The sequence below is a fragment of the Vitis riparia genome, chromosome 11 (genome assembly GCF_004353265.1).
Source record: "Vitis riparia cultivar Riparia Gloire de Montpellier isolate 1030 chromosome 11, EGFV_Vit.rip_1.0, whole genome shotgun sequence".
In the NCBI taxonomy this organism is placed as follows: domain Eukaryota; kingdom Viridiplantae; phylum Streptophyta; class Magnoliopsida; order Vitales; family Vitaceae; genus Vitis; species Vitis riparia.
Window position 1 is genome coordinate 19457026 of NC_048441.1, and position 17186 is coordinate 19474211.

The following is a 17186-nucleotide window of genomic DNA, read 5'->3' on the forward strand; positions in this document are numbered from 1 at the left end:
TTTTTAGAATTCTTCTCTAGCCACATTACATCTTGTATTTACATGCAAAGTGAAAGCAAAAACATGTAAATCTAAATCAAGGAAATTTTCGGGGCAAAGATATAAAATCCAAGGAGTAGAGGGCTTTATACTCAAACACCAACGACTAATGATTCAAAGAACCGAAACTTCTCCGCTTTATACGGCGGATTAAAACTTCCCCAACGAAATGACCAAAATATCCATGATTCGTCCCATAGACTCACTGCTTCTGAGGTCATTATCGTAATATCAGTCCGCAGCGGACACTCTCACACCATTTTATATAGAAACGTATTGCAAAGCTTTGAAAAACAATTATCATTAATTTCCAGAAATTAATAAACGCTTCCGCCACGTGTCCCAATGATAAATTGACACGGAATCGAAAATAATCTTAAAATTAAATTGAAGAGAAAAGAAAAAATAGCGGTTTCTCTTCTGAGCATTCCAGTTCTGCTTCTTCTGCTGCTCTGCTTCTTGAGGTTCTGCTCTGCTTCTACTTCTTCTTCTCATTCGGTCTCTCTTTCATTTTGGATTTTTTGTTTATTTATTTTTATTTTTATTTTTATTTTATTTTTACTTTTTTATTGATGCCAGTTTCAAATTTTCAATCATCTGCGGACAATTGCCTTGGATTATTGTAGAATTCAGTTTTTCATTTTCCAGATGGATGGTGGAGAGAATTTGCGTGAACTCGGGACTTGAGAGAATTTCAAAAGAATAATTGCTTTTTTTTTTTTTTTTTTGGTTAGAATTTAGCTGATTGATTATTAAGGTCGGATGAGTTTTTTGACAATTGAGGAGGTTTTGGCTGATTTTTTATTTGATTTTTTGTTTGGTTGGATGTTGAGTTGGCGATCATGTGGTTGAATTAGGGTTTTGGAAGGGTTTCTGAGGCATGATTGGTGTAGATTGAGGTGGTCTGAACTGCATTAAACGAGGTTTTTTTCACTGTGGCTCAGAAATGACGAAAGGAAAAGGAGTGATCTTTTGTGGGAGAAATATTTCAATTGATAATTTCATTTCTACCATTTTCTCCTCCGATGTGTTTCATTGCTTTCTCTAAATTGTGTGTGAAATTTCCATGCTTAAAAGGAAAATTTCTTTCTTTCTTCTTCTTCTTTTTAAAAAAATTTCTCTTGAAAATTTGAAAGTGATATTCTGTTTTGTGCTTTATTGAAGTTAGATAGATATTGTAGTGCTACACTACCTCACTTTATCCCTTGTAATGTATTGGATCAATCCATAAATGGTTTTATTTTCTTGATTTTGCTTCCCTAGATGTCAATACTGATCCTAGTATTTAAAAAAAAAAAAAAAAACAAGGCAGGCAAAAAAATGGAGCTTGGAATAGCTCTTGGAACATGTATAGGTACTAGTTGTTTGTATGATATATTTTTTTTAAGGTGGCCACTTCATTTTTTTTTTTTTTTTGTTTACATAAATTATATATATTGTGTATATGGGGCTTCCTGAACTTCTCTTGTTTGGCACCCTGCATTTGTTTCTACCTCCCACATTGTGCTTTGGTTCTAGCCAGAGAATCACAATGTTTTAGTCAACTTGTTCTGGTACTAAAACAGGTGAAGGGTCTGGCAGGAATGGCTTCTCTTCACATATGTGTGTGGACATGATCTGGATTCTTTTCAATTCCCGTACAGGAGAATCTCTCAATTTATTTTATTTTATGTTGGTTTCCTGTGCAACAAGTAATTTTTTGTTTGTTCTCTAGACATATTATTGTTACTATTTTTTACTTGCTTTTCTAGTTTAACTCTCCAGTATGGGATTAATGACTTGTTAACTGTCTCTGGCTTTCATAATCTTAGGTAGTGGCAGAGAGGATATGAGCGGAGGTGATTATCTTGCAACTGCAGTGCAGCATAGATATTTGGACATATACCTTTACAGTTGGTACTGGCTCTGAAAAAAAAAAGAAGAAAAAAGAAAAGCAATTCTGTGGAGCTTTTGCTTTTGCAAGATTCAGGTCAGGGATTTCACATTGCACAGCGTTTTATAATGGATGAGTATCTGGATCACTTGTTTTCATCCATTTGTGGTGAGCCTAGCCAAACAAATGGGATGCTTTCAGATTCAATTGGAATATATGAAGGTGACAAAAAAAACTCACCTGTTGGCATGACTAATTCAAACCTTATGATCGAGGGCTTGGTTACTCAAGATACTTCATCTATTGTTCTTGGTGGAGATTCTGATCATGGTCTTGGCAAGGGCTTACTTTTGGAAGAAGCTCCACGGCAGCAAGACCTTCAAAACACTGAAGGCAATTCCTCCTTGAATGGAGCAGTGAATGGCCGCTCAGAAGTTGGATATGTGGGCCTGCAACTAAATACTCCTACTTCAACCCCATGCTCACTGGATCTTGGCTCTCCCAAGCAGCTTTCGCTGATTGGTGGCATGTCTAGGTCATCTCGTCCTTTCACTGAGCTGGATCATGTTGGGTGCAATGGTAATGAGCCATCTGATTTTCAGAGATCAGTTGGAAATTTTCAAGCATTGCCTCCAATTCCACAGTTGTGGTCTCAACCATCTTACGGGGGTGGTTCCTCCTTGTCTCCTGTTATGGGAGAATACAAGATGCAGGGCTTTGGTCTGCAAGGAGAATATGTGGATAATGAAATGGATATCATGAGGAACAGATATGTTGGGGATGAAATTCTGCAACTTGATAACATTTCTTCAGCAATCCCCATAAAGGTATCAATCTTTCAAGTTTCATGGATGATTTGACTAACCAGGAAAGATCAAATTAAGGGAACCAAATACACATGATGGTGACGTCACCTTGCCTTGTGGTATGCTGGTGGCTCAATTTATCTGATGCTCTGATTTAGTGGGGAAGCTAACTATGTTTTTGTCGAATGTTCTAAGTTTGAGAGCTGCATTTACATTTTTCTTTTGGTACAATGTAGGGGAAAGAAGAGCAGCACACTCATCCTTTCTCTCCTCCTGCGGTTGGGCCCCACATGACAATGACAGCATCTGGATTACAGTCTTTGCCACAGGTGCTTCATATAATTTCTATTTCTCCATGTTTAGTGAAGGATTTGTTGTCAGTATTTTTAGTATTGTTTGCTTATTAGTTCTTATCAGCTGTTAGAGTTGAGTGAAGGAAACCCATTAAACATTATACAAATCAACCTCACAATTTTCAATTACAGACTACGGTAGGTACTGCTTCTGGTGGCTGTAATGGAACTGGAAAGCCGCGTGTAAGGGCTCGTCGAGGCCAGGCCACTGATCCTCACAGTATTGCTGAAAGGGTTAGTTGTAAATTTTGTATGATCATCTGAAACAAGTTCTTCATGTTGTTTGTTATTCACTCTCATATCTAAGACACATCATTAGACTTTGAAGTTGACATGTAAAAAATGGCTTTGATAAAGACTTTCCTGGGTTATAATCTCTTTTGTTGTCCCTTTGAAAAATATCTATGATACAGCTTCGGAGAGAGAAAATTGCTGAAAGGATGAAGAACCTGCAAGAACTTGTTCCCAATTCCAATAAGGTACCTACTTATTTTGTTTGTTTTATTCCTCATGGAGTGCTATATTCATGTATTGCTTTCTTTTCTTTTTTCTTTTTAGTTTACATTTAGTAATATCCAGGTGCTTCTGTAAAAGCTAATGTTTTTGTGCAATCCAGATGTGTATGGTGTATGGCATTTATTTCTAAGTGTGGTTAGATTAACCTTGGTGACGGAAACCTGAGAGCAGTAGACAAAACTTCTTCAATTCCAGAAGAATTAAATGAGCTCTTTGATTTCAACAAATCAAACTACGAGTTCCCTATTATTTTTTGCAAATTGATTCAGCTGAAAATGGTCCAAAAAATGAAAAATGACTAAACCCTTAGTTTTAAGCTTTGCTTGGGATAACCTTTTTACTTTTGGCTTTAACCAGGACCTGAAGCTCTAGAAATTGATTCAATCTCAGTATTATAAAAATTTCATTAAATGAAATGATTTCCTGCATGAGCTGAAAAGGAATTTTGGAGCTTGAGGAGAGCTTTTGGCTTTTGAAAAGCCAATCCTAATCGGACCTTTCTCTGTTAAAATAGCTGTCTGAATTCTGTTAAGCATGATCCAATGATTTTATCAAATTACAAGCACTCGTCCAGTCATATCTTACTCTGTTCTCTACTAGTTTCTTGGTAAGCACTACAAGAGAGTTGGGTTCAGCGTTTGTCATGCTATTTCATTCCCTTCATTGCATCTAAATATATGAATTTTGAATCTCTAGATACCTATAATTCAATAGAATATGTGAACGATCCATATACAGCACCTTTTCTTTTATTAATGGTTCTTTCCTGATAAACCCTTGTAAAGAGAGAATGGCTTATTTTACAAGATCAGATAATTATTTCTCAACTCTGCAATCTGTAGTTGGCAATGAAAAACTAATCTTCAGGCCAGGACATAAGCTGTATTCATCAATCTCAAGTTAGGAACATGTGTTCGAGGAGCTTAATTGTATGGAAGACCATTCACAGCAGGACTCTAAAAAGAGTACTGATTCCTTTTTGCTTTCTGCAGACGGACAAAGCATCTATGCTTGACGAAATCATTGAGTACGTCAAATTTCTTCAGCTCCAGGTCAAGGTATAAAGTGGATAAAAACTTTCTCCAATCCATGTTTGAGATGTTGAACTTAGTCTTCAAATTTACATTTGTAGAGTTAAATGCAGGGGCCAGAAAATATGGGTCCTTGTCTTGATCAAATTGTAATGATCTATAGCAATGAGATTTTGGGCATTGCTTTCTTACAGTTGGAAATTTTGCACTGCTTCTGAAATGATGATTTACAGGTACTAAGCATGAGTAGGCTGGGGGCAGCAGAGGCAGTTGTTCCTCTCATCACAGATGGCCAAGCTGAGGTGCTATACCCTTCTCTTTCTGTGAGCACATAAAAACTTTTTCCTTCTTTTAGTGAACAGAAAAGAAATGAGCATGGTTTTCACATATTTTGGTGAAAACCAGGAAACCTTTCCTCTTCTTCTGATGTGGATCTTGCCCACCTAAAACTCTGCTAAGTGGTTGGGAATATTAATTATTCTAGCGAAATTTAGTTAAAACTTCACATAAATGGACCAAGTAAACTTGCATAAAAATAATTTTTGTTATCTAGTACCCATCATTGTTTAGATAGATGATATCTGTATGCGAATATCCATTGGTTATCATTTTATAGTATTTTTTTTCTCATTATTAATGCATGCTTATAGAGATGAAGATAATGAGGGGAATTTGAAAATTCTACTCACAAGGCAATTCTTTAACATCCGACGTTGTTTGGTTAGGGCTCTAAGGGTCTGTCACTTTCACCCTCGGCTGGTCAAGCTGAAGATATTTGTCAATCTCCTGATCAAATTGCCTTTGAGCAAGAAGTAGTGAAGTTGATGGAGTCCAACGTGACCATGGCCATGCAATATCTTCAAAGCAAAGGTCTCTGCCTTATGCCAATTGCTCTTGCTACAGCCATATCCAGTGGAAAGGCGGCATCATCAGGTACTGGGTCCGATGAGGGAAAGAACGGTTTGATTGGTGGATTCATTCCCAATAATAACAGTAGCAGCAGTAGCAGCAACACCAGTAGCAACAGCTTACCTGGCATTGGGACACATCATACATCTTCTGATGGCAATGTTGTGATTGGAAAACTCAGCAGAGAAGGCATCACCACCAGTAGTTGCAATGGGGCTATTAACAAACAAGAAGAGTTGAAGAGCACCTCATACACTGCAAGAGAACTGAAAGCCAAAACTTAAACTCTGGTTTGACCTTCATTTGTGATTCAATTTCTCGTTTTTTGCCTTAGGCTGGTAGTTCCAGAATTTAGGATTAGTAAATACTAAATACTATGTGAGTGGGTCTGTTTTTAACAGTAGTGGGATTTGGTTGTGTTTTGTATAGATGTACATATATACATGCATGCATATATATACATTTATATGCGAGCATGTGCCTATTTGCATAAGTATATAACATTTCATGAGCTCCAGTTTACGACAATGGCCCTTGGCATTCAATTTTATGGTCTGGTTATTGGACTTTTGAGCCCTTCTACTGAATTGGGTTTATATCCATTCACTTTGATAGGGTCTAAAAGCACATTTCCTGTTGAAATTTACGGACACTACAGCTCCATCCTATCCTCACTGCCTTGTTTCAGTTGAAGAATCCTTGGATCTGTACTACATGCTTCTTTCTGTCCTCCCCTTTACCACGTGCTTCACAATCGCTGTTTAACCAAATCAAAGAGTGTTGAAATTGCTAGAAATACAACCATCTTTCTGGGTTTTGGGAAACCCAAGTGGAACTGGATGTCAAACATACTGAGATAATACCATGCCTAAAACTGGACCTTGAAGGCTAAAAAGACTTTTACATAACCTTTGACAGAACCACCCAGTTAAATTGAGTGAAAAATGCTAAAAAGACTTCTACAATTAATTTTACTCATCATTTCCTCTTTAATACATAGATTGGGGGCTGTTTTCCCCCTTTTGTTAAGAGCTATGATAAAAGAACAACAATGGTAGTCCAGTACAATAATGCAATCCTAACCCTGCCTCTCTTTTATGCATAAAAAAAGAAGCAAAAAAAGGGGAAAAAAACTAGCTCGTAGGACGGTCAAGACTTGCTAATATCCGTTTGCAGTTTTCTGAGACTTCTTCTGGAAATTTGTTATGCTGCAGTGGGGACAAATGTATTCCAGCCCATCTGTTTTTGCATAGTCCTGTTGTTCAGCATGTAACTGTCAACCCAAAAGCTAAAAAAACAATACGGGGAACTTAAAAGTTCTCTTTCCAATTTAACAATAAATTCCAAATATTTAAGGAATAGCAGTAGTGTGTTTGGAACGAAGGAGCTTTGGTGCAAAGAGTCTAAAGCCCTGTTTGTTAAAGCTTTTTAAGATTTGTTTGGATAAAACTCTTAACCATGAGCCTAACATGATTTGTCCAGGTTTCGAAGAGGCGTGAACACGTGATGAAGAACGAATATTTTTATTTAATTAAAGTTATTGAAAATATCATAATTATCCTTATCCTCAATAAAAGTATTTTTAAAATATAGATTCCAAATATAAAGTTCTACTTCTACTACTATTAAAAGTAGAAGTTAAATGTTATCCCAAACAGCACCTGATGCCTCCCAAAACTAAATAGATTTAAAAACAACAATGCCTTATATATATATGTATGTTGCATTTTTAATTTAATTTTTTTTTATGTATCTTATCACAAATCTAATTTAGTGGTAATATTAGTACACTCAACGGGTCTAGATATGAAGTATAACAGATAGATACAAAAGTGGTAGCTGTGATTGTCGGACTTCACAACATGAACAAAAAAAGGTAAAGAAAATGGCTCATTCCTAATGATTTTGCAATATTCTGATTCCAACATTGTCAATTTCCTGATTAATTACTGGATGCAACAATGTAGATATAACAAGTCTGACAGTTCTGATAAGTTCAATTCTGGAAAATTTGAGAGAAAATGTAAAGGAAATAAAATCGTGAGGAAAAATAGAAAAAAAGACAAAAGTGAAAGAAAATAAAAAATTAATTCAAAATTAATAAATTATTTTTATATACTTCTTTAAACTCATTTCACTTATTTTCTCTTTTATATAAAGATTAAATAATTTGAAAATACATAATATTTAACTAATTTTAATTATATTTTATTTTTTTTCACATTTATCATGGTAAACAAAATATAACAAAATCATTTTCCTTAACAACTTTTTCCTTTATTTTAGTACTTTTCTAGGAACCAAACATAGCCCCGGGGTTAAATGTGAATCCCAAATAGGTTCTGCTTCTTACCTATGAAAAAAAAATCTTTGAGCTCTAACAGACATATTTTCTTACTCATTTTCCTACTAAGGGTTCTGGATCATCTTTGCAATATGCTCCTTATTAAAATAGGAGCTTATATGTTGGAAACATACCTTGAAGGCACCAAGACCCTGGCGCCGATCACAACCAAAATGAGCCCATTCACCACATATTCCACAATTCACCCAGTCACCTGCTGCACTACTGATGCAACATTCCATGTTCCAATCGTTAGTAATGCATAAGGGTTAGTGCATAAACAAGTCAGTGCGCAGAAGAGCATGTGTGTGAGAGAGATAGAGCACAGACCTGTGACACAACAAGCAGCATTCCCCATCTACATCATCATGGGCTAATTCATATTCTAAAAGATAGGTTTCATAATGTCTTTTTAGAGTATTCCCAACACCCTAAAAGAAAACAGGAAGAACAAACAATAGGAGAAAACAGGGAGAACAAACGATCAGCTCTCCAAAATCACATTAAGAAGTAGCAAGTCAATAATATTCAAGTAGAAAAACAGAAAATAAAACCAAATGAAATTGAATGTCCTGCATTCAACAGGCTAAACGTAATTAAACTTTTGGATATGCTTATGAATGGACAAACCATCCCAGTAACTATCAGCTTGAGATAACACCAACCAAACCTTGATCCATAATCAAATGGTTGGGATTCTTTATCAGAGCCAAAATAAATTACTAAATAATTCCAAAATTGAGCTAGCTACGTGTGTCCAAAATTAACATTCTTCTATTATATGGTTCTGAGGAACACTGACAGATTTCAGGGATTATAACGAAACCAGCATGACAAAGACCAAGAAGCCTGTGACCAGAAACAAAACACAACCATAATCTCAAATACAATTCATTTAAAAAAAAGAATTTGAGTGCAGATAACATAATAAATTTTAAGGCAAAATAATAAGCAAAAAATAAAAATATGAAAACAGAAAAGTTCAAAAACATAAAACCAGGTTACTCACTTCAGTAAAAAGGTTGCATACAGTTCATTATATGGTTAATCATGATAAGAAAGAGAGATCAAACACACAGGAAAGGAAAATAACAAGGGATATGAAGGGGGAGTTTAAAATAAAAAAGAAGTCAAATGATAAATCATGTCTAAATGGATAGAGGATGCATCATGAAATATATGAGAAACCTCACCATTAAAAAAATTCTAGATGACTGGACATTGGAAACCCTGTACCTAGACATTGAGATACGTTCCCTACATGAAAAGATTGCTCCAAGCAAAAGCTTATTGTTCAGGCTCAGTTATCTGAAGCAGCATTCATTCCAATCTCAAGACATGCATTTGCATACATGCAGAGCAGAACATCTCACAAACCAAATAAATAAATAAAGCATGAGTTTGGGACACATACTGTCATTCTATTGGTCAATGTGTGATTTCGCATCTTTGAGAAAACTTGTCCTTTCCAGTTGATGCCATTCCCTACATGGAAGCCTCCCCTTGAAACCACCTGAACAGGGTCCCGAATTTTCAATACAAATTTTTGGTAAACTCCTCATCAGAATCTGCTTACTCCTTTTTGAAAAGACGAGGATAAAACCTGCTTAGAGAAAAGTTTTTTTTTTTTTTTTTTTTAAACTTGGCAAATGAAAGAGGTTACCTCTCTATACAAGTTGTAAAGGTCAAGGCGTTTTGCATTAAGTATAGCATCAGGGAATTCAGCCAGCCCCCCTTGAGGGACAAGGCGGGTATGCCCTCGGAGAATCAAAAATTGCATTACATCCCTGAGAAATTCCTCCTGCAAAAGTAGGAAGAAAAAATAAGGACAACAGATCTAACTTCAAGATATATATAAAAACCCTCATGTAAAAGTTGCATTGAGTTGAGAACACAATCCTAGTAGGAGATATTTTAGCCATTGCCCTTACTTCCAAAACTTACCATTTCAAACTAATGGAATGCACTCAATGCTTGTGAATAGATTCAATAATCCTATTTTATGGACTTTTCTTAGGAAGGGCAGTTTTGGAGTAAAGTAACATAATGAAATACAATATCAATGGAATGGAGATAAAGATGGTCGTAATATAAGGTCATCAGTTAGCACAATAATTTCATTACAATATATTTTGCTAATAATATCCTTTTGCAGTTCCTTGAACCTGCATATAAGCATCATTTTTCTTACTCTTTTAGAATTGTGAGAAGTCCTTCACACTTCATAAGGGATGGGTAAAGGAGGTGTCCTGAGTCCAACTGGTTGAAGTACCACTAGTCCACTGCCCATAGCACCCACTCCCCCCCAAACACGCACACACACCCTACCATCACCACCAAAATAAGATGCGATCCCAACAAAAAGGAAAAAAGCATACTTACAACAGTAGATAAGACCGGCTGGATTGACAGAATAAAAATCAAATACCAAGGCATGACAATGAAAGGAAATGAAAAAAAGGAAAAAAAGTTCCCAAACTGACGCACAAAATGGAAATCAAACAGCTTTCTCTGAATAATGATGTCAATAATGGAACACACTGAGAAATTAAAATCAGACTACTAACTTCTGAGCAAATCTGAATTGGTGATCTGCCACAACCGTGCTTCTTTAGAGGTAGAGGGTTCAAAGAAATAATCTGCTGGGCCTGGAAAGAGCTTGACAACAATTTGCGATGTGCGACAGGTGTGGTGCCATTGTGCTTTGCTGGAACAACTGACAAGTTACCCTTTGCTTGGTCTCCATCACACCTGCTGGCCTCAGAAATTCCAGAAAAAGGCAGCATTTTATGATTGCGAGTGTGGGGAATTGGCCTCATTGCAGCAATCTTTGGTTTCTGTCGAAGAACACCTCCATTTACACCTCCCAAGACTTTATATCCAGATGGTTTGGTTTCATGGCATGGCTCAGACCTTTTCCGACTAGCTGGAGGAGCTATTAACCAGCTAGGAGGCCTAGGAAGAATAGAATTGTTTTGATTGAGTTGTTTGGCATGCCTTGTACAAAAGAAGAGGAGGCGGTCAGCATCATCTTTTTCAAAGGAAGCAACAGATAAACCTTGAATGCTAGCTATTCCCAGGGTGACTAAGCTGCGATAAGATACATCTGGTGCTAGCTGCCTCAAAACCTGCAGAGACATCCCAACCTACATAAGCATGAAATGGGAAACCATGCACCCAAATTAACTCAATCAAAACTTACAGAGGGATTAAATGTGTAGTGTAGCATATCAAAAAACAAAAAAGAAAAAAATTTGTAGCGTCCAGTTGTCCTCAAAGCATGAAGTAGCTAACCCTTCATTGGTCAAATGCTTTATCTCATATATCCATCAGATACAACAATCATAATTTCAAAGTAGAGCTCTTGCAAATCAATTATCGCTCCACAGACAGCACAAATAACAAATCAATGTTTCAATTGCAGGTACCAGCTCATGATATAACTTTCCCTCTTCAAGTAATAAAGAGAGATTAAAGAATACTAAGATAAAAGGAAAAGAAGCAACATACGTATTGCATGGCCAGGCTAATCCAGTGGCCAGTGCAATACTTTAGTTTTCAACCATCAAATTACAATTCTTTAGGAAGTTCTTTGTGATAAATGTAACCTTGAAAAATGAAATTTGTGTTGTAGCTCATCCAACAGGTGATCTAGCAATTAATCAAGAGAAAATTACTAAATTAAGCAGCATGGCAAGGTCAAAAGTTCCATTTCCTATCACAAGGTGCCTCTCTGAACTTCTGGCATGAATTGAACTATATGCATAAAGAACAGAAAAGAACTCAAAGATTACAAAATGAAATCGAAACAAGAGTAGAAGACCTGGTGAGAAGGTAACCTGTGAAGCCCATGTTGGAACCTTCATACGAACTTCAAATACACTAGCCCCACAAGCTATTGATGCAGACCTCCGAGGCTCAGATGAAGACAATTTGCTTTCCTCACAGCTGGGTACTGCATGGACTAACTGACTCTTCTCAATAAGCTCATTCTTGATATAACTCTCCAACAGCTGAGAAAAACCAGAAAAATATCATCCAAGAACTGCATAATACATTTTTAACCACACTACAAGTAAAAATTTAATAGAACAACCAAACATCATAAGGATAATGGATCATTGCCTGATCATTTAAACAAGTCTGGGCACTACCAGACACTAAAAGTGATATATGGGCAGAACTACAGGTTGATAAGTCGCATCGCATGGTCACTACGCCACGAGAAAATGTCCCTGCTTGTAGAGGTGGTGGTGGAGCACTGCAGCAAATTATAAAATCCATCAATCAACTCAAACTGAAATTGAACCTCATAGATTTTACAATTCCCTATCCACAACCATCATAAAACAAGGAATCAAAAAGTACCTCACACGATTATGAAGTTTACTCCCGCGAATCTGAAGAAACCACAAGGGCAATAATGAGAATCCCATTTTTAAAAAGAGCTTTGAGAGATGGTGAATGGACTGAATGGTGACAGTAAAATTAAAGCAGGATAAAATCAATCTAATTGCCTTGCTCTCCAAGAAGAACAATCACAACTTGTTAATCTTGCCTCTTTAACCCAACTCTAGGCTACTCCGGGCAAAGCAACCTGGCCCAAAGGCAAGGAGTTTCTAGGCCTTTTCAACACAAAAGACCTTTATACAGGTATGGGCTAAGCCCAGTGTGCATTTAATGTCATTGAGTTCAGACTGGACTGATCAATACTAAATACTTTAAAAAAGGTATTTTTGCCCAAAAGAAATACTGGATACATTAAATGTTATTAAATTATTGAAACCATAATACCTTAAAAATTGAAATTGTAAATCATAACTCTGAGTTCATTTTCCAAAAGATTCATCAATTGGCATCACAAAGATAGCACCAAGAACTAGGGATTGCAAAAAATAAAACTAAATGAACAAAAGACAGAAACAAGTAGAAAAGCAATAGAATGGGCCACAAGGCAAATACGATTTTACTTTTAAGTAGCAGATGCCATCACCAATCTAAGTCATAACCACAGGGAAAAGGTTATGTGGTTTAGGAGGTGTCATAGTCAAATAAGGAAAACCTTTTTCCCCCTTATCTTTTTCTTTTTGGTAGATAGAATATAAGGTATATTGTTCTTATTCTATAGGAACTGCACTTTTGCTTTGTAACTGTTCTTATTTTACTAATGGTTCTTTCCTCCACCAAAAAAAAAAAAAAAGGATTTTTGAAAGGTATTTTTTTCATATGTAAAATTTTCTTTTTGATCTGTACTACAACTCAAACCTAAAACCTCCCACATCCCCCCTCCCCCACCCCCAATCGTTTGTCACTTGAGCCAAGCCTCAAAGAGCAAATTTTTGGAAGCTACTCCAAGAAACCTTAGATTTAAAGAACTAAAATCCCATAAATATAAAGATACCAGGAAAAATATGAAACCACTTTTTGTTGACACCAAACTCATTTATGACCTATCTGAGCTCATGTGAAATCTTCAGGCAAAAGAAAAAAGGAAAAGAAGTAGTGATTGGGTCAGTCCAAGAAGAAAGCCTTAGAAGAGCATCCCAGGTTTTATGTATCATTATGCACAAAGGGCTGACCAGAACAACACTAGGCTGTTCTCAGAAATGAGTCTTAGCCAACTATATGAGGCAAGATTAAGGAACTTAGAGACAGATATGATAAACTACTGCAATAAACTTACTTCAATGCACAGGAGGGCATTGAGGCCATCCTCCAAAGATCCCAGTAAACATGCATCCTGAAAAGAATACAGTTTGTGACCAATCCATAGCAAAGAAATAATATCAGTAATTTTTGCAACCAAGTGACAAATATAAACTTGAAATTTTGTAACCGAAACCAACCGATGTGCTTGGTGCTCCACAAACAAGAAACCTCATGCTCACATCAGCATCATATATCTTTATAACAGGAAGAGTTTCAGGCAAGCTTTCCTCCTCGTCAACCTCAGGAGGAACAACATTAATCTTGGGAGGGTCTCCAAGAAGGCAGGGTCCAAGCTTACCACTAACTTTCTGGTTGTTGGAAGGTACAGTGTTGTTTTGCACACAATAGAGCCTAAAGGATGCATGGGCAAGCTGGAATGCATCCCACGTATGGCTGCATGAACTGCAGTGTACAAAAGAACCAGAACTTAAGTTGAGAGACTTTCACAATAAAGAAGTGGGATGGTCTTCAACATAAGCAGTTGATTAATAACTACAAACTCTATACAACTAACAATTTAGTCCAGCCTATACACGCATTAATCTACATATGTGTCCGTGGGTCAAAGTCATCTAATCCACAGAGACCAAAAACAAAAACAAAAACAAAATAAAAGAAAATGCTCACACACAGTAATAACAAACTCCAGTAAGTCATTTCAATTGTAGTCTTTATTTAAGGTGCTGATCAGTCAGAAAAACTAATTTGTAAATGTATCCTTGGGCTCTGACAGATTCAACAGTGTAAAGAGGCTCTAACATCATCCAGATGATAGAGGAACCAAATCATGTTTATATTTTGTGAGAAGGTGGATGACTGTACCTTTGCACCACAGAGAACAGTGCTTGACGAAAATGACAAGCTGCATAGCAAGAAAATGCATTTTTCCAATATATTACATAAGAAACACCCTGTCAAAGAGAAACAGCCTGATTCAACGACTTCTTTTCATTAGGAAAGCATATCCAAAACCATATCTAGTTCGATTTCTCAATCCTTAAATCCAGATTGAGAATTCAAGCCTAACAACCATTTCAACATCTAGTTACATTAATAAAAAATGATAATAGTGATGATAATAATAATAAGTATTAAAAATGGTAGTAGTAGTAATAGTAGATATCCTCACAAACCAAATCCACCTTAGAATGAAGTGCCTTTGCTAATTTTTCACCATTTGGGGTCTCTAGATAAACCTGAAACATTTTAGATTGAATTAGGTCAAACAACAAGAAACCACAAATTAGTTCAACAATTATAAAGAAACTCTAAGTCCATAACTGGATGATTTGTAAGTAAGAAGCTAATAATTAAGAATATCTCAAAAGTGAAGAGCTGTTCTTTTGTTTTTTCTTAACTATATTATTCCAAAACAATACCTCCTTTCTCAAGGGTTACCAACTCTCTTGATCTGATATTTAGAAGCTAAAGTTTTAAATACACAGTAAAATTGATATAAAGCTTAACCTTTTGGTTCTTCACAAAGAAGCAAGTATCGAGTTCTAACCATTAACATAAGCACCAACCCATGTCTTGACATCAAACATACCCAAAATAACCAAAAATAAAATTAAAACATTAAAAAATAAATCAGAGAAAAAAGAAGTCGAAATGGTGGCAATGAATAAATACACACAAATAATGTACATAAATCAGGGATCCAAAATGCACTGAACAAGCTCAGAATGATAAAACACTCACAGTTGTGGGCAATGTGGGACCAAAGAGTTCAACTAACGCCTCTGCAGAGGACAAGTCCACCCCTCCCCGTGTCAGAGATCCTATTTCTTCACTACCCGGAAGCTGCTCCCCTTGCAAGTAAAGGAAATTTGGCTCCAACGATTCAAGTGACCGTTGAAACTCATGGATACTAGGATTTTTCAGAATCTGAACCTGCATTCAAGCATCAAGATAGAGGCTGCAAACTCTTAAAAGGGGAGTTTCCAGTAAAAATGACAAGAAGGAAATTGAAACACAGACCTCAAGGCGGCCGGAAGAAACAAGTTCCGGGAAGGGATATGGGTGCTGTTGTTGATCCTCAGAAACAGGGATTTTGCCGCACACAACTGCGAGGAGAGCACAGTGATTTCTTGAAGCAGCTTGAACATGGAACATCATTCAAACCGACCCACCACTCTTAACTAATCAATCAGAACCCTAAAATTGCTGCATACCCTCAAATAAATTATCTCCTATGTATGAATGAAAACTAACCAAATTCACAAGTCCCACCAACCAATTGAAGAAACAGCCCACAACCCACCAACCCAATTCCCTCAATAACGCCACCCTATGAAGAAAAATCTGGAAAATTTTCGACCGTGTAGCAGACAAGCACAAAGCATCGAAACCCTAGAGAAGGAAGAGACGAGACCCTTATTTATTAATTGATTTACGAAACTGAAAAAAATATAAAAAATCAAAGGAAAGTACAACTCCTAATTAAAATCCTCTTCACGCTCTATCAACCCACCAACCCCCATCCTAAAAAATAACAAATAAAAATCCAATGCCATCATATTATGAATCGTGAACCCCAATAATAATTGCGAATGGAATTGACATAAAAATAAACCCATTTCAGGGAATTGCTGAGAAAGTGTCCGTTTTTCACTAAGGGCGGATAGAAAAAGTAGCAAACACATTCCCCGTATCCCAAAGAAAAAAGAGGACAATTACTTACATTTAACACGACTAGGGTAAACAGGAAAGTATTGTGGATGGTACAAAGCGTGGGGATATATGCGTACGCACTTGCTTTCTCCAATACGAATTTACTATCGTATGATTCTTGATCCCTTTCCATTCTTGTTGGGATTTTCCGGAATTCCCTTTTTATGGGTTGTGTTGGGTTGGGATTATCCTTTTCCATTCTCAGACACAAACTCTATCCAAATTCCACTTGAAACCCATCTGACCCATATGTCCCCTCTGCTTCTTTTTTCATACTCAAACCAACCAACCCAATTGAATTTCTTGCTCTTATTTAGATGGCTAGTAATTGTATCTTGTTGAAGTAGAGGTGGAGTGGTGAGGATGGTGTTTTGGAAGATTGGCGGTGAATCCATATCAGATGCTAGCGTTGGTGGTGGACTTAATCAAATACCAAGTGGATATTTTTGGAATGGGCCTATAAAGCAGAATTTGAATACTCCCTTTGTATCTCTTCTTTAGCTGTTTGCCTTGACTTGACTTGTCTTGTCTTGTAAAGCAGAGTTTCTAGACTTGTCTTGTAGTTGAATCTTGAGAACGACAACCTCCTCCAAGCCTACAAGGCCTGAGGCCTCTGCTAAGCAAAATACTAATCACATGTTGGTTTGCAACGTGGGTAGTAGAGAAATGAGGTCTGCAATCCAATTCACCCGACCCCGTGAGCAGGAGTGTTTGAATTGGGCGGGCGACCACCCAATGGTCAAAAAATGCATCACTCCACACGTGAAGAGCAACCGTGCCTATCCTACCATGGAACCACTCCTTGGCAATGCCACTTGTTGGCCCACTAATACATGTGTAGACGTATACGGTAACTCTATCTATTATATGAATGGGTTTTTTTTTCTCTGCCACAAGAAATAAAAGAAAAAAGAGCTAGGAAATAATCCAGAA

The 17186-nt window shown here is 36.8% G+C and overlaps 2 protein-coding genes across 6 annotated transcripts; one reads left to right on the forward strand and one right to left on the reverse strand.

Annotated features, from left to right (window-relative positions):
• The first annotated feature begins 407 nt into the window (after positions 1–407).
• Positions 408–6055, forward strand: LOC117925019. Of its 2 annotated transcripts, none has more exons than XM_034843814.1 (8): positions 408–503; positions 1851–2739; positions 2955–3047; positions 3204–3305; positions 3485–3550; positions 4580–4645; positions 4852–4941; positions 5344–6055. In XM_034843814.1, the coding sequence occupies exons 2-8, from the start codon at positions 2041–2043 to the stop codon at positions 5809–5811; spliced, it is 1584 nt and encodes a 527-aa protein (XP_034699705.1). In that variant the 5' UTR covers positions 408–503; positions 1851–2040; the 3' UTR covers positions 5812–6055. The 2 variants fall into 2 exon arrangements, with proteins under 2 accessions (XP_034699705.1, XP_034699706.1); XM_034843815.1 differs by having other exon boundaries at positions 4852–4920.
• Positions 6056–6408: 353 nt separating this feature from the next.
• LOC117925018 (AT-rich interactive domain-containing protein 4) lies at positions 6409–16781 on the reverse strand. 4 transcript variants are annotated; one of them, XM_034843810.1, is made up of 16 exons: positions 16264–16781; positions 15561–15932; positions 15282–15473; positions 14723–14776; positions 14403–14491; positions 13718–13982; positions 13555–13611; positions 12240–12271; positions 11997–12132; positions 11711–11884; positions 10439–10999; positions 9535–9672; positions 9286–9384; positions 8202–8302; positions 8006–8096; positions 6409–6782 (listed from the first exon to the last, which is right to left on the reverse strand). In XM_034843810.1, the coding sequence occupies exons 2-16, from the start codon at positions 15696–15698 to the stop codon at positions 6687–6689; spliced, it is 2223 nt and encodes a 740-aa protein (XP_034699701.1). In that variant the 5' UTR covers positions 15699–15932; positions 16264–16781; the 3' UTR covers positions 6409–6686. The 4 variants fall into 4 exon arrangements, with proteins under 4 accessions (XP_034699701.1, XP_034699702.1, XP_034699703.1 ...); XM_034843811.1 differs by lacking the exons at positions 6409–6782; positions 8006–8096; positions 8202–8302; positions 16264–16781 and adding an exon at positions 8114–8201 and having other exon boundaries at positions 15561–16249; XM_034843812.1 differs by lacking the exons at positions 6409–6782; positions 8006–8096; positions 8202–8302; positions 16264–16781 and adding an exon at positions 8309–8720 and having other exon boundaries at positions 15561–16249.
• Between the last annotated feature and the right edge of the window lie 405 nt (positions 16782–17186).